Below are 16,873 nucleotides of genomic sequence, written 5' to 3'. Positions count from 1 at the left end.
ACATGTAGCTCTCTGTATGCACAAAGCATTAGACGGGACTCAAAACTGCGATGGCATCCCAGCGAGACTACCTGTTGCGGGTTGCTGCGGTCCCTTTGGGAACAAAAGAGAGACTGTACCGCCTTGATTTGTGGAAAGAACCAGTCAAAATGTGGCACCTGTAGCTCAGTGAAGGCCCCACTGGAGATACCCATCATGAAAACATGCTCTATTTTCTTCTAGATTTGGCTACTTGGACATTTTTGAGATGTTGACAGCGTTCCAGTGGGACGACGTGACTACGATATGCGGGGCGGATGTTACATAACGTGAGCGTCGAGAAAATGAAGAAGGTCTGAATGTGTTCCCACCTTTTTTGTCCCGTTTTAGAGAATCATAGGATCTCAAAATCTTCAATCTTCTTGGGTCACAGGAGCTTGTGTCGGCGAGGGAGCTCCCCCTTTTTCTCACTCTTCTCCACAGAACGTAACCCTACTCTGTCTTTCTGCAAACCCTCCTGGCTCAGTTAGGTTACCCGCACGCACATCCCTCACTCCCTCTCTTCCCCGCGCATTCCTCCGCCCCTTTGTGCCTCGGTCCCATCGGAGGTTTTGCTCTCCTAATGTGCAACATCTCCGCTTTCACCGGGACGCCGCCCCGCCAGACGCCGACACCGGCGGAGCCTTCAAAGCGGGGCGCTCGAATTAGCGCGAGTGTATCTTGCTCACATAAATGAATAAAAGCTATGCTGCGCACCGACCAAACCACGCCCCCGCCCATCTCCTCCCCTCACACCTCCCGCCACCTCCAAAAACTTCACACAGGCTCCAGCCCGTTTGTTGCGCGGCAACAAACGAGAAACTCATCAAGTAAACTAACAAACAACAACAAAAAACTCTTGAATTGTTGATCGGCAGAGGAAAAGGAACGGGATGTTTGACTGATGAAGGCGACAGCGGCGCCGGGGAGGGCGGAAGGCAAGAGGAATAAAAAGAATAGGATATGGGCCCCGCAATCATGTTTCTTGATGAAACAAAACACAGATTTGGATGACAACACCCACTTGCCAATGCTAACAGGCTGCTCTGCTGTTGTTTGCCGAGCTGTTATCGCTATTGTCGGTTGGCGGGCCCCCTGTTCGGAGCATATGCCGCCACGAGAAGGGCCCCATTTCCATCACAATAAAAACGGGAAGGAGTGAACTGTCGCCGGGTGCTTGCTATTCTGGCGGTGATGCATGCGCCTCGGTCCGGCTGATGGATGAGCGAGAGAATATGGTTTTCTCAATGCCAAAACAAAGCCGCAGAGTCCGGGATCACTGCGGTGACAGAGAATGTCACTGTCCCATCGGTCTATATGTCAACTAGAGTAAAGATCACGGCCACATTAGCGGAGCTCTTCCCGCTGCATAACGCAATGATGATACATGGGCCGCATTCTCAGATAATGGAGATGGAACGTTCTGGCTTCAGCGGGGATGGAGACTTCCAAGTAGGGCGTGATCAATGCAGAATCCACATTGGTATGTAAAGGGAAAAAATACTGTTACCAATCTATATTGCTTCATAATGTTGTGCATGTCTCATAGCCTTGAGGCATTTAAAACAGCCCTGAAGTCCTATGCCTATTTTTATATAATTATTTCTTTTTCATATCATCATTAACGCCTTACGCTGGCAGCCGGTGTGAGCTGCCTTGCCACGGTTCCAGCTCGGTGTTTACCATATGCAAACTCATGACGGGAACAGAAAATGTCTTCCTTTTGAAAAACCCACGATGAAGAAAATACGAACAAAGGGGAAGTACAATGGAGAGAGAGACATTAAGTGAGAGCTTCTGCACGGCCAAAAATAGCCTCATAATTCATGCTGAAATAGAATACCGTGATTATGGCTAAACAACAAAGAGGGGAACCAGCACGCTCCCGACACTGACTCATCGGGGTGTTTGCCCTCCTTTATGGTCTGCATGTGTCTGAGGCTTGGTGTGCGCTTGTATCTGTTTCTTAATGTCTTTACATGTGTGGCCTGTGTGCGAATGTGTTCACAACATGTTTATCTTGGAGCCGGGGCATGAACACCTCTGCACTTTCCTCAACAGCGTGAAGCGCCCCAACGAAGCTCCATACCTGACTGGCATATTCACATTCTGCTGACCCGAATTCAACCCCGGCTCCGCGGTGCCAGGAGCTACAGTTGTAGACTCCCACTGCAGAGAATTGGATCCTCTTAGATGGGAGATTGCTTGCCTGAGGACCATTGCTCGGCTCTTTGTGCCTTTCGGTCCAAAACATGACTTAATCACCCGGAATAATACGAGCCTAAATATACATGCCGTGATAAATAAAGCCTCACGTAATGTCACAGATAGCACATTCAGTGGAACATGGGAGGCTGAATTACGGGATAATCACTTTTATTTCCCGTAGCTCCTTTTGTTTTATTTTTAAAGCTCTCTCTTTTCATTCTCTCTCCACTCTATTCCCCCAGTTCGTGTCAGGATTCAAGCCTGCGATCCTTGAAGACGCTAACCCACCGCTGATTGCTCCCTCCCTCCATCCCCCCATCCCTCCATCCCACCCCGGGCTCGGCCCCCTGCTCCTACCTGAGGGAAAGCGTTCGATGACGGGCTGATTGTCCACCTGTAGCGTGGCGTTGCCGCCGCTGCGCGTGAACCGCACCACGTGGTACTTGCCGTCGCTCACCATCACCGCGCTCTCCTCGATGGTGATGTCGTCCGTTCCCACGTTGAAGATCACGCCGATCTTTCCCCGTTCCTGAGGAGGGAGGGCACGGTTAGGAGAATGCCGCTACACAGAGAAAAAGGAGGGTTCTTCAAGGGCTTCTATGTAGAACCATGAAGACTTAAAGAACCCTCCAATTTTTTAGGGTTAGGATTGTGGTTCTTAAAAAGTTGTTATAGATAGATAGGTAGATAGATAGATAGATAGATAGATAGATAGATAGATAGATAGACAGATAGACACTTAAGACACCACACATAGACAAAACAAAGCACAAATCCATGTACATAATTAGGAGAATAAAAACTAAAGAATAAATACCAATGCAAAAATAAACCATGTATGTACAACATATATGTGCAAATGTAGCCTATATGTGCAAAGCAGCATGTTGTACAGTAAATTGTTACATTATGTCACGTGTGTGTGTGTGTGTGTTGTTACATGTTACATAAGTATATGTATGTGAATGCATGACTTAAATGGCAACAGGCAGGATTGACTGCTGATTTGAAGCATTTCATACGTTCAAGCCTAAAGATCCATTTTCTGGTCCTATATTATGCTGTGTGTGTGTGGTGTGTGTGTGTGTGTGTGTGTGGGAGGGGGGTACGTTACATGTGGCAATCAAATTGTCAACCCAACAGCTACTGTTGCACTGCACTGCCGCACAATTCAATTCCAGTCATCGATTGAGGGGCTGTACGATTCATAAGCATCCATGCTGATACACATGGTAAGTCTGCTTCGTTATTGTCCTCCTATGGCTCATTCTTTCATTCTTTGAGTCACCAAACAAGCCCCCTCTCTCCCTGGTGTCTGATCACGCCCCGAGCATCGCAAACGAGCCCTCGCCTGGTAAAGAAAAGACTACTTGTTGAGGACTCAGGCACCTTTAGTATTCATCAACCTCGTGACCCCCCTCCCCTCTCCCATCTATTAGTGTTGACAGCCTCCCACTGCTTCGAGTTTATTACAGTCAACCGCCTACTCTGCTCTCATCTCCCTCCATCCCTCCGCTCTCCCTCTGTGGTTCCTGTCCTCAGTCCCAGGAAAGGTCAAAGTCATTTACAGAGTTACAGTCTGCCAGAGAGGGATAGAACGGGGGGAGAGAGAGAGAGAGAGAGAGGAACCAGACAGAGTGCATACCAGACAGCACCATTAGAGACAAATTCTCTGTCTCGCAGTAAATCCTCTGTTTCTCTGTGTTCTCCGCGGCCGTAACATCCCATAGCGGTAGCTGCCATTCACAGCGCCCTGGTGCCCGGACCATTGGCAGGAACACTTCCTGGTTGACACGGCGGGTCAAGCTCATTTGCAGACGGGGTCACGGATGCGCGCCGCTATCTGCCCGCCGCAGCCGCGCTTCTGAGACAACCTCATTGATTCCATTATCTCATTAGCTATGTGCATTTTAGTCTGCCACCTTCCATATGCCAAAGATATTCAGAGGTGAAAGTGTGGCTTTAGCTCGCAGCGGTCTTTCCATTATTCATGGCTGATTAAGTATTTAAAAAAGGAAAATAAAACACCCGAATGTTAACGGAACTTAAAGGAGCAAGTTAATTGAGTAAATAAGTGCAGAGGTTGTACAGTAAGTTAATGAGCGGTATAATTCGCAGCCAAATTTATGTGCATCCTAACCACTCTTTGCTGCAGCAAAAAGTGGTTATAGTATTCAGCCAAGGCCACATGCACCGGTGACAGCACCGATTAGGGCATTAATTGAGCGTGCTCAAACCGCGGCGTAAGTGGAAGCGTTGGTAGCCATGATTAATGCCATCAACAGAAGATCAGATGCAATCGAACCGTCAGAATAATCAACGCACATCGTTAATATTAAACAGTAAACAAATACATCTGAGACTGACCACACTCCCTCTCTTCCATGACTATCAGAAACTAAAGGAAGACCTGCACTTGCTTATGAGAGGTAGCTTGACGGACCGCTCGGCAGATGACCTCATTCTGCACAGGGGGGTTGAACGTCTCAAATGGCAAAGTGCTTCCAGCTTCTTAGGCACTTAATCAATCGATTCATGTTATGGACTGGCCCCGCCGCTCTCTCTGCCTGGTCCCCCCATGCATGTCCAGATCCAACATTGATTCTGAGACATGAATACGAACGGCGCCGGAAGGCGATCGCTGAGGAGCACGCCGACGAAAATGTAATCAAAGCTTCAGCTATTGATACCTCTGAGATGCGGTGGCGAGAGGAACAAAATGGAGAATGTGAGCGAAAGGCATGCGGAAGTGACAGGATCATCTCCATTACGGCCCCCGCGCTAGGAAGCTTAGAATAATCATAACACCTTTGCCTGGAGAATTAATTCAATTTGCCGGGGCAAAGCAGAATGAATCCGCGCTATTACGTCTAAAAAGCAGGAGGGAAAGCGAATTTGAGCGATATTTACAGAGAGATTAGCATTTGTGTTCCGCAACATTAGGGTTCTTCCCGGTGCTGAGGGAATGTATCGAGCCCATTACGCCGGGAAGCCGCTGGGAACCAGTGCTTTTTTAAAGATGATTTCAGTGTTGCGGTAATGACATTTTAATGGCCATTTCCCTTAAGCGAAAATATCTCTGGAAACGGAAGGGGGAAAAAAATAATCCCCGAATGACTGGGGGCAGTCAAGCCTGCAACATTGAAATGAAGGGAGTGGTAGGTAACTGACAATAAGCCCTAACTGCTCTTTAAACACCACGGCTTCTAAACTACTGCTAAGCAGCCCTTAATCTGCTTTGACTGTCGTCTAATGTCGGGAATAATAATGTTATGTTTTCGCTCTTTTATCCGGAGGGTACCTCATCTCGGTTTGCTTTCTGCGGGTCAATCAGCGGCGCAGGTTGGGCGGTCCGCCTTGGACTCCGCCGCATTTATGATGCGTTTTCAATTAACGTCTGATTAACACCTCGAGCGCCCCGGGGAAGGCAACATCCCATCCAGTTACTGAGTTCAATTAAACAAATCAAAGATGTTTAATGGTATGAGTGAGGAAGATCCCACACAAGGCCCAACGTGACGGAAATGCCTACAGACTGGAACTGCAGCAAGTTTCATAACTGGTGCTCAAAAGGCTTTAAAGAACATTTCAGGTTGGTTTTGTTGCACTGAGCCTATGGATTTTATTTCATGAGGACAGAATGCTAGTTAAGATAGAAACACACTTTAAGATTTCTCTCAGATTCCTTGAACTAATCAAGCACAAAATTGCTGTCCTTGCCAAATATTCCAGATCTTGGTACAACAAAAAAGATGTTTCACGCAGAGCAGAAACTGCTGATCAGCTTATCGCGCAACGGTAAGTTGATGAAAGAGCTTATTTGCCAAAAAAAAGTTTGTGTATTCCTTTCATTAGTGTCTCTCCGTCCTTATTCTCAAAAGATATAAGGAAAATTCTGTGCAGCAGCCATAGACGAGAAGCTAGAATATGGAGAACATTTCCGTCTGAAATATTTCAACATGACCTTGCAGTGTGTGAGAGCGTGTTGAGGTAAACGCTGTCGGCGAGGGCGGAATGTGAATGAGGAGCACCAGACCGAGGCTGCCGTCTGCGAGCGCGTGTGTGCGACGTGTGTGTGTGCGTGTGTGAGTGTGTATCAGGGTTATCAGTCAGCCTCAGAGAGCTCTTGCTGATCACGCCGAACAGAAAAGGAAGGGAGCGAGGGAGGAGGAGGAGCAAAGGGGGCAGAGAGAAACACTGCATGATAAAAAGACAGAGGGAACCTTGATGATCCTCCAGGGCCTCAAGGTGCTTTGAGATCAAAGCTCCTTTTGAAGATGTCAAGATCGCGTTCTCGCTCTCCGCCGCACACACCGGTAAAGTCAATTAAGAAGAGGGGGGGGTGAAAAAAAAAGACAAAGGGAGAATGTGAATGCATTTTTGAAGGATTTGTTTTCTGGTTTCCTCACGGATGACAGCTTAATTGTGATGTTCTTCTTTCATAACACCCCCCAACAGCCCTAACCTCTGCGCGCATCGCCGTCTCGATCCGACGCCGTCTTCTGAAAGTCTCCCCGCGTTTCCCCTCCTAAATCTGACACTTCGCCATTTGAAGTGCCAAATTGCTGAGCTAACAAGCCAATCAGCGGAGAAACAACGGAGATCTAACTGCCGGATGGATTGCGGGGAGGATTCGGCGAGGCTTTGACAGATACGGTTGCCGCGTTTTGAAATCGCTCGAGCTGGTTTTGCATTTTGCTGCATCATGCCTCCGATATTCTTCGAGAAACGGCATAGAAACCTGTCTGACCAGTTCAGGAATGTGCTGACGCCGAGGAATCTGGCTTGACAGATATGATATTAAAAAAGTCCTGTGGGCGGTGGAAATACAAACTATTCATCAGCTTCTTTCTCATTTCCCCAATAATGATCCATCACAGCCGGTATCTGCTTTAGCCCACCTTGACGCACTAGTGTAACTACACCCGACTTCCAGTATTTACTAGCTTATGAATCAGCCAGTGTAGCAGCGCAGACAGAGAAATGACTGATAAATAGATTTTTACTGGATGGCCAATGAAAAACAATCAATTCCTGCCTTGCACACACACACACACACATCTGACAGTCACACACACACACACACACACAGAGTGTAGGGCATCTTAATATTTCATACAAGCAGCATTGCAGCTTGAGCAAGCATTTCAAGTTATATACCAGCTCTACTTCTGCACTAATGATATATTAGTGTGCCTTTTCCAGTTACAAATGATGTTGTTGGTGAATAATTCTGTTAGATATCCCACGGGCATCTCTACCCCGAGCCTGGTATAGCATCGTATGGTATCTCTGCATCTCCCCCTCGGGAGTCATTATGGCTATATGTGGATAATCAGCTTGTCAACATATACGCATAGTGCCAGTATGAGGAGATTGGGTATGGCATCTGCTACTTGGAGAATAGTATAGCGGGGCTAATCTTCCGCTCAGAAACTGCAGTGTTATGTAAGAAGAAATAAGCTGTTGCATAACGTGCAGACTCCTCGCCGGCTAAATCAGCCACTGTCCATTCACTTAGCGTGCTCCGAGTGTCTGTGGTGGATAGAAAGAGGCAAAGACCAAGGGGCGGCAGCCATTTTGGATCCAGATTACTATTATCTAGTCCTCCCGTTTCACCTTAGCGTCCCCCGCGCCTCTCGGCTGGAAAATGATGCAGGGGGCGCGTACGTGGAGGGGAAGTGCAGGCGGCGCTACATGTGGGTCATTGTGATTTGGGCGGCAGGGGGGAAAAAAGAGGAAGGCAGTGACAAAATAGTCTCTTCGTGGAGAGGATACGCTTGGTTTCATCCTCCCCGCCTTCTTTCTGTTTCTGTGGGTTCTCTCTCTCTCTCTCTCTCGCTGCTCAGCCAACTCATTTGTATGTGTTTGCCGTGATCTCCAGCAGTCACCTTGAGAAAGTTGCCCCCATCTCCTCATCTTAATAGCACTTTATCTCTCTCTCTCTTTCTCTCTCCCGCTCCCGCGCTCCCTCCCTCCTTCTCTTTCTTTTCTTTGCCTCTTTCCATATCTCTTATAGCGACGGTGGTCACAGCTATCCATTCCTCCCGCGCCGGAAAACAACGAGCAGCCGCTCTGACAAAGAATCGGATCTCATAGAAAAATCAATGCGGTAGAGAGAGAGATGCGGTGTGGGTGTATGCATGTGTGTGTGTGTGTGTGTGTGTGTGTGTGAGTGAATCCCCCATCCAAGCATGACTCACGCTGGGCTTGCCCATTTGTCCTGCAGTATACACACACTGGCGGTAAGCCAAAATACTGTGGAGGGAAGCAACATTTATGGTAATGCTAAAGAGGGAGAGTGAGAAATAAATCAGTGTAAACATCATCCTCTATAATCCTGATTATGTTGTCAACTAGCAGCAAAACTCTTTTCACTCACTCAGTGTCAGGCGTTGGCCCGGGCTCACACTCCCATCTCAAGCACAAAAATAAAATATTATAATCACACACACACACACACACACACACAGGCATAGAAACACCTACACACACACGCATACGGAGCTGATTATTCTATCAGGGTGCTGATCTGCGCCGCTGAGACTGTTGATGGATGGCGTCCTTCAGCGCAATGACCATCAGACCCGTAGGTTCGAATCCCACCTGACCTGCCCGCTCTCACTGTACACACACACACACGCATACACACACACACACACACACACACACACACACCTACGCATGCAAACATTCACACAAAACAGATGCAAGCCTCATGCATGTAGGCATGTGAACACACACACATCTGCAAACATGAAAACGTCCTTGAGCGAGGTGACACTGAGCCTTGTTTACAGAGCTGCAGAAAGCTGATGGACACACACACACACACACACACACACAGTAGCTCACACAGGGATTTGCGTCTGTGTATGTGTTTTTCTAGTGGCTTGGCTCCAAGTGATCACACACACCAGTGGAGTGGGGCGTGCAGCACAGCCACCACGCTTTGTGTCTGATCCGCTAGTGTGTGTGTGTGTGTGTGTGTGTGTGTGCAATCGAGGCCATGCACAGCAAGCTTTGACATGGATCCAAAACATCTGTGGCTGTGTGTGTGTTTGAGGGAGAAAAAGGGATCTATATCGGCTTTGATATAGATCCAAACATTGTTTTTGTGTGTGTGTGAGCGTATTATGCATGTGTACACTTTATGTTCTTGTGCTGGTACATGTGTAGGGAAGAAAATACATGTGTGTACTCAAGTGTGTGTGTTTTGGGGTAAACCTCTAATGCACCAGTGGCTGGATCTGGACACACACACGCTCTTTGATGCGGTTTACAGTCTTTTGAAGCACATTCGTCATTCGAATCGTACATATTTGAGAAGCGAAATATTTTACAACAATACATTTTAAAAAAGCTATAAATCAAACAAACAAACAAAAAAGAACAGAAAGATAACATCAAACAAAATCAAAACAACATTGAACAAGTACAGGACCATGGTACAAAACAATATACAAAGCATTAAAAGCATGAGCAAGTCATTTTCAGATGCGAAAGTAAAGCAGATTTAACCAGATCAAAAGAGGTATAGATTGTAAATGAGGAAGTAAATTATTCCAATCAGATGGCGCCTTAAATGAAAAAGCTTTTTTACCGGTTTCTTTAGAAACTAAGGGAACAGCAAAGAAAAGTTGATCGGAATGTCTTAATGGATATGCAGAATAGCAAATTTTATATCAAAGAGTGTGTGTCCGGATTTGACCTAGGGTGTCCGAGTCAGCAATTGTTACCTTACACCTCTCCAACATATCTCTAGCTAAGAAATAACTTATTACATTGTACGCATCTACGTGACGCTCTTATCCAGAACGACTTACAATAACTGGGCAGGTAGGCGGGTTCAGAGTCTCCCACAAGGACATCTTGATAGATCACAGGTAATGAACACATTCTCTGTCGTGGGAATCAAACCTCTGACCTTTCGCAAATACGGAAGCGTCTCTTACCACCCCACCGCCAAGCCCAGCTTTTAAAGTCGAGTAGAACTTCTGAACTTCTGACAGAGTGCGCGATAAACCTAGGGTATCCGTCAAGTGCTGCCAGTCTACCTTTCAGCGCCTTATCACGGCAGAAATGAATAAATCTGTGCGGTGATATTAAGGGAATATGCCACCTTGGTGCAAAAATAGAATCATCTTTAACATCTCAAAACACCGCCGCCGCCGCCGAGAGATGTGTAAGGACAGATTAAATTCATGAAGATGTATAAGTGAATCCGGAACATTTCAAAGAGTGAAGATGTTTCGCGTCAAGGTCCTCTCTCTAAGTCACTAACCCGAGATGGATGGTCGGCAGACGGATGGGTAAAGTCAGGGAGTAGAAGAGATAAAGTAGAGGGAGAGAAGAGGTAGAATGAACCGAGGAAGATTGGATTAAACGGGGGGAAAAAAGACGACGCAACGTAGGTATGAGGAATAACCGAGAAGGGGCAGCGAGGAGCGGTGAGGCGAAGCGGCGGCGAAAGGATCGGGAAGAAGAGGTGGAGCGAGAGAGAGAGAAGAGCGCGAAGCGGAGGTTAAGCGAAGAAGAGATGGTGAGAGAAGGGAGAAGACGAAGGGTAGGGAGCCGTGAAGCTGGAGCTGCGGGGGCGTCTTCCTCGAGGCGAAGCCAGAAAAGGATCTCTGTTGTTGTGGCGGTGGAAATCGATGTCCATCCGCCCACTCGTCATTCCTCTACCCAAAAGCCCTGGTAGGCCCAGACACTGGTAGCTATTTGTCAGTCTGGGTAACTTAATATGGGACAGAGAGGCTTATGGGACTTCTGAAGTTCCCCCATCATCCTCTTCTCTCTTTTGTATTCATTTATCTCCATTTCTCCTTCCTTTACCAGCTCTCCATAATCCTCCATCAATTCACTGAACCCTAAGCTATGGCAAAGTCCTTACATCTGATATCAGCTGCCACCAAAACTTCCAAACCCATTTCTTGGGACAAAGTGGAGCAATGACTGATGAACTTAGATGTACTCTACCAGTCAAAAGTTGGGACACACCTTATTGAATGTATTATGTTTTTCATTATCTTAAAGCCATTATGATCTAAAGGCTTATGCTTAAATGCTGGAAATTTGCTTTTTTTTTTAGACAAATATAAATAGTGAAGTTGATGTCTATGTATGAATTTCTTTCCAAATCCTTTGCCTTTTTATCAAGGCAAAGGGCGGCTACTTTAAAGAATCTAAAATAGAAGATAGTTTTGATTTGTTTAGCACTCTTTTGGTCGCCGCATAATTCCATTTGTGTTATTTCATAGTTTTGATGTCTTTACTGTTATTCTAAAATGTGAAAAATAGTAAAAATTAAGAAAAATGTGTCCAAATTTTGTACTTCACCAAACGATCAGTTTAGGGGGAACATGGGCCAATGCCACTATTTTTAGATATAACCTCCAAATCTATTTCTTGGTCTTTGTTCTTCATTAATAATATAATCTACAAGATCAATGTTGGACGCCAGCGCCTCACCTTCCCATACCCAACTGACGCCCATGTCCTCCACTGTTATTTCTCTTACCTTGGCTTTACCCTTCCCTTCCCTTCTCTCCCTCGTTTTCCCCCTTCATCTCTCTTCTCTCCGCCCTCCTCAGCCGCTCTCTCGCTCCCCAGAGGCTCATTACCGCGTTGACTGGCGATACGAACGCCGGCTTTGCGGAATCCAATTGATCCACACCTTCTTATGAGCGATATGAAGGGAGCGGGTTCGATACCTAAGTGCCACGAGGCCGGCGGTAAAGGGTTCATCCACTCAAAACGAACTAGGCTCTTAGATCACTCCTGCCCGCCAGTATAAATCTACTCAACAAACTGTGAAAATGAGATAGCCGCGTCCTTGAATGTGTAAATATTGCGCTTAATCTGTCTACTGTGTGGTAGCTTTGAAAGATCATAACTCTTTCTGACATTGTGTGGGTTAATTGTGTGGCATGGCATTTGCTTTATCCTGCTTTTTTCTTATATGATGGCTGTAAGAGGCTGAAACACTTTTTCAAACGGTGGATATTTCACTTCGAAATGAGTCATTTTATTATTTGTATGATGCAGCATGTTCATAAATTGGCATTAAAAGATAAAGTTATTGACTGTGTTACTATGTTATATACTAAGTGAATGTAAGAACAGGGCAAAGGACAACTCCAAATTAATCTTCTTTTCAGATACAGTTTGCACATACAATTTGATTTGGTCATGACCTTGTATACCTTGTTCGAAAACAAAGGAAAAGGGAGAGATATTAGCTTTTTTGTCTTTCTCTTTTTCTTTGTTGTTTGTTCTTTCTTTGAGTGTGTGTCGAGTTTGTCTGTGGGTAGTGGCGTTGGGGCGTACAGTATGTGTGTGTGTGTGTGTGTGTGTGTCTTCTGCAGCAGGCAGCCTATTCCTCTCTTGTTGAGGCGAAGTGAGGCACGCAGCTGGCTGAAATTGAAGGGAATGACTGTGACCTTCGGACAAAATCAAGAGCAAAGTGTTTTCTATCTCCATCGTTCCTCCACTCCACTTTCTGTCCTCGCGCCCTCGTTTTTCCCCTCTCCCTCTATCTCTTTTTCTTTGCTCGGCGGAACAGCAGAACAGAGCTGCGAAAAAAACCCCCCAGAAAAAAACAAACAAACCCAAAAGACATGAAAACTGCTTGTCTTTTATTTCTCTCACTGTTTCCCCCTCTCTGGTTCCAAACCTCATTCCATTGAAAACAGAAATGGTACATATTGTACAGTCTGTGGTTTGGACAGACTTAAACAGTGTACTTTCCTGGCAAGATAAAGAAAAGGCCTTTGAAAACAAGAACTGGGAAATAAGTAGGTACCACGCTGCGCTTCCATCAAAAGATCTGGAGTTCACAGTGTACCATAAAATGCACCAGCCTCTACATGAAAAGCTATACGTAAGCCATCAGCGAACGAACGGCTTCTCCCTCAGTATGCTCCGACAGTAAAAATAGTGTCTGCAGTTCCGACTGTCGGACGATCGCTTAGATCGCCCCGCTTTCTAACTCCTACTCTCTCTTATTCTCTTCATTTTCTGCCATCATTTGGCCTCTGTTCCATCTCCCTTTCCCACTTTTTTTTTCGCTTCCGTCCATCTGTCGACCTGATGTCTCCCGGTCTCAATCTGCCTCTCTCCCGCTTAGCCTCTATCTTTCTCTCTCTCTCTCGCTCCCTCCCCTCTTCTCTTCTTGCCTCTCTCTTTTTAGTCTCTGCGGGCACGGTGTGAGGTTGAAGCCCAGTAGAGAAGAACGGCTGCAGAGCACACAGGCTAATATTTGCTCGACGCTAAACTGAGCAAACACGGATAAACCCACCGCAATCTCTCTCTCTCTCTCTCTTTCGATCCCCCGCTATCTACCTTGTCGTCCTTTCCATCCCTGTCTCTCCTCCTGCGCTGCTGCAAGTGTTGGCCGCCGGTTAACCAACGCGGCGATTTCGCGGACATGTTATTTTAATGTGAGGGGGATGATTCAGAAATAAGTTATTCGGTGTGTGTGTGTGTGTGTGTGTGTGTGTGTGTGTGTGCATGCATGTACGCATGTGCGCACGGCCACCTTCACCCCTGAGCACCTCTATTACGGCCAGGATTGTCGCCCCAGGTCGTTGGACACACATCTGTCGAGCGGCGCTAAAGAGCTTTTTCTGTCCGTGGCTGCGAAGCGACGGCGGCAGCCAGCTTCCAGCACCTCCAGGCCTAAAACTAATCTGTCTGCTTCTGCCTCTGTCTCCGTCTCAATGGCTCCAATGGAGAGCGGAGGGAGGGACTGAATGGCCGGCCGGGGAGTATCTGCGCGTTTGTATTCTTACAATTGCGAGAATGAGCTTTAGTCCTGGATGTAAGAAGTGAGGATTTTTTTTGAGGGGAAGTGAGGACGTCACGTTGGAATGGGACTATTAAGAGGTTAAGGGGAAGGTTGAGGCTTACTGTCTGAATTAGGGTTAGGTTAAGGACTGCAGTGATGAAGGTTTTAGTCTAGTGTTGGGTCTTGTTTCCAATGCAAATGAACTTGTTTTAATCGGGTTACATAACCTTGATACTTGTGGAGTGATCCGCCTTATTTTAAGAGTTTAGGGCCCTATCTTACACCCGGCGCAAAACGCAGCGCAAGTGTCATTGCTAGTTTCCGACCGATGCAGTTGTCATTTTCACGCCCAGCGCCCACGTTGTTTAAATAGCAAATGTACTTGCGCCCATCTTCGCGCCCATGGGTGTGTTGGTCTTATAATGAGGTGTGGTCAGGCGCATTGTTGGCGCATTGCTATCTTGAGGCAGCGGAAAGCGATTGCGCCATTGACCAACAAAAACCTGGTCTAAAGTCTGGCGCAGGATTTTCCTGCTATTTAAAGGGCGCATTATTCAGATAGTAAGATGCGTCTCTCTCTCTCTCTCTCTCTCTCTCTCTCACACACACACACAACGTTACCATGCAAAATAGAAAAATAGGATCATCTACTCTGAAAATTTGCACTTTATTTCGTTCCTGACATGTATTTTGTTGCCAAATTGCCATATGCTTTCATACACCATTCACCATTACGCAATGCCAAATGCGCAACGTACATGTCCCGTTAACCATCATCACACATAATGTGCAAATACGCAACCTACAACCAAGAAAAACAACACAGTAAATATGTAAAAAGCACAGCCCAACAAAAAGTCATGAAAATAAACTGCAAAGGCATCTTACCTTCACCCGACGCACAACATAGGCCTACCTGACGCACACACACATCGCCATCGCGCACGAGCAGATCCGTTTCCTCAGCAGAAACCCGTCGTTTCTCCAACTTGCCGAATCCGCCATTTAAATAGCAATGCGCCAAGGTGCAAGCGCACCTGGCTCTTAAAGGGAATGGGAGATGACACTCTGATTGGTTGAGTTCATGTTACGCCCAAAACACACCTATGATTAATTAAGGGACTTAGCACAACCCCTTTGCGCCTTGCGCCTTACTTTGCGCCCACATTGTGCGTCGTTTAACTAGCAATTTGGATTTGGACAAGCCCTAAATGCACTTGCACCATGTGCTTTAGACCATGCGCCATGGATCGTTTAAATAGGGCCCAACTGTGTTTCAAGAAAACAGGTGAAACTGCTTCAGAAACAAGTGGAATTCCTTCACTCACTTACTTTAAGGAAAACATTTTAATACTCAATCCAAGACTAAATGACTTAAGATGGACATTGTTTGGAAGTGCTAAGGTTGGAGTTAGGGAATGAATGTATAATGAATGTATGAATCTTTTGTGGTGTTTGTGTGTGTGACGCACCTCAACAAGTGATAACACACTCAAACACTGCTGATCAGATAGCAAATTATAATAGATTACAAGTGTGTTTTCAAAGTTAATGATGCTGTTTATAAAAGTTAAATTTTTCTTTTTGATACATTTTTACATACACGTAAAATTTCAAAACAGCTGATGCAATGTGTTTTTGACTGGGAACTGATCATTTCATCGTTGATACGCGTCAACGCCAACGCAGATTAAAAAGAACAAGATTAAAAAGAAGAGAGGGGTTTCTTTATTGTAAACAGTAACTATGTGGTAGAAGGGCGCTGCCATGTTTTTTTGCTTCAGCGGGTAAAACAGACAGCCAATCACAACACAGTTTTCGGACAAGAGCAGGAGACTTTACAGTTTCTACAAAGCCTGTATGTAACGCCACTCCCCTAGGTGGGATAAAGGGAGGAGAGAGAGAGAGAGTAAGAGAGAGAGAGAGAAAGAGGGAGAGGTCTGTTTGCTGTTCACAAACACTGCATTGTATATTAAATAGTGGGTAATGATCTCATATGGGCTTAGGGGCTGAGGACACAGCACAATTAAACAATGAAACAAGAAGCACATTACCATGCTACATATTCCAACAAATGATGAATAATTAAATGTATATATTACTTTCTTCTAACCTTTACCCCGTGACTCGCTGTGGTGCGGGGAGGGTTTCAGAATCATAAATGATATGGATGAAAAATGAACGCTCTGCATTGTTGCAGTCACTCTAAGCAAAAGTAAATGTGTTAATGTCGTACCTGACGTGATTTTCAACACACCAGCTCCTTGTCATGACTGGAGAACATGCCAAATCATGGTGTTTCATGTGTCATGTTGTTTGTGACGCGCAAAACGTTCATATTTTTCTACATGTGACAGTTACCAAATTTGTTCGTACATCGCTTTTTTGTTTACACGGCGTTTCATAGTCTTCAAAGGCCTCAGCTTGAGGTAAATGAAAAGAAAGAGAAGCAGCTTTTTTTTTTCCCCCGTCTCATCCCCAGGTCCGGATCTGCTCTCCAGCCGAGACGCAGGAGGCAATCTGACAATGTGACGGGGCAAAGGCTGGACACACACACACACACACACACACTAGCAGAGACCTGTACAACCTCCTGTACAACATCCAGCTTCATAACAATCCCTGTGTAAGACAGTGGTACCAAAAAAAAGAAACCGTACATATGCACACACTCATCTCTTTATTTTTCTCTTTCCATTACTTGATTATTCTCTCACTCTTGCTCATACACACAAAGATACACACACTTCATGTATTGAGTGAGGCTTTTCAATGTAAGGAAAGTTTCTCGGAAAAACTTCCAGAATGTTTTAAATCTGAAAAACAAAATGACCTGAAGTTCATTCATTCAGTATATTT

At 45.8% G+C, this 16,873-nt stretch overlaps 1 protein-coding gene across 3 annotated transcripts in view; it reads right to left on the bottom strand.

The window, feature by feature from the left end:
- Positions 1-16,873, bottom strand: part of nrxn2b (neurexin 2b) — a 603,500-nt gene that overhangs the window by 42,859 nt on the left and 543,768 nt on the right. For all 3 annotated transcript variants that reach the window (XM_078281834.1, XM_071923519.2, XM_071923520.2), the window contains one exon: positions 2,584-2,755. In XM_078281834.1, coding sequence (XP_078137960.1) covers positions 2,584-2,755 — 172 coding nt within the window. The remainder of the gene's footprint in view (positions 1-2,583; positions 2,756-16,873) is intronic.

Source organism: Centroberyx gerrardi, chromosome 23, assembly GCF_048128805.1.
Source record: "Centroberyx gerrardi isolate f3 chromosome 23, fCenGer3.hap1.cur.20231027, whole genome shotgun sequence".
Taxonomy (NCBI): domain Eukaryota; kingdom Metazoa; phylum Chordata; class Actinopteri; order Beryciformes; family Berycidae; genus Centroberyx; species Centroberyx gerrardi.
The sequence above is the reverse complement of the archived record's forward strand: the minus strand, read 5'-3'. Positions and strand labels throughout refer to the sequence as shown.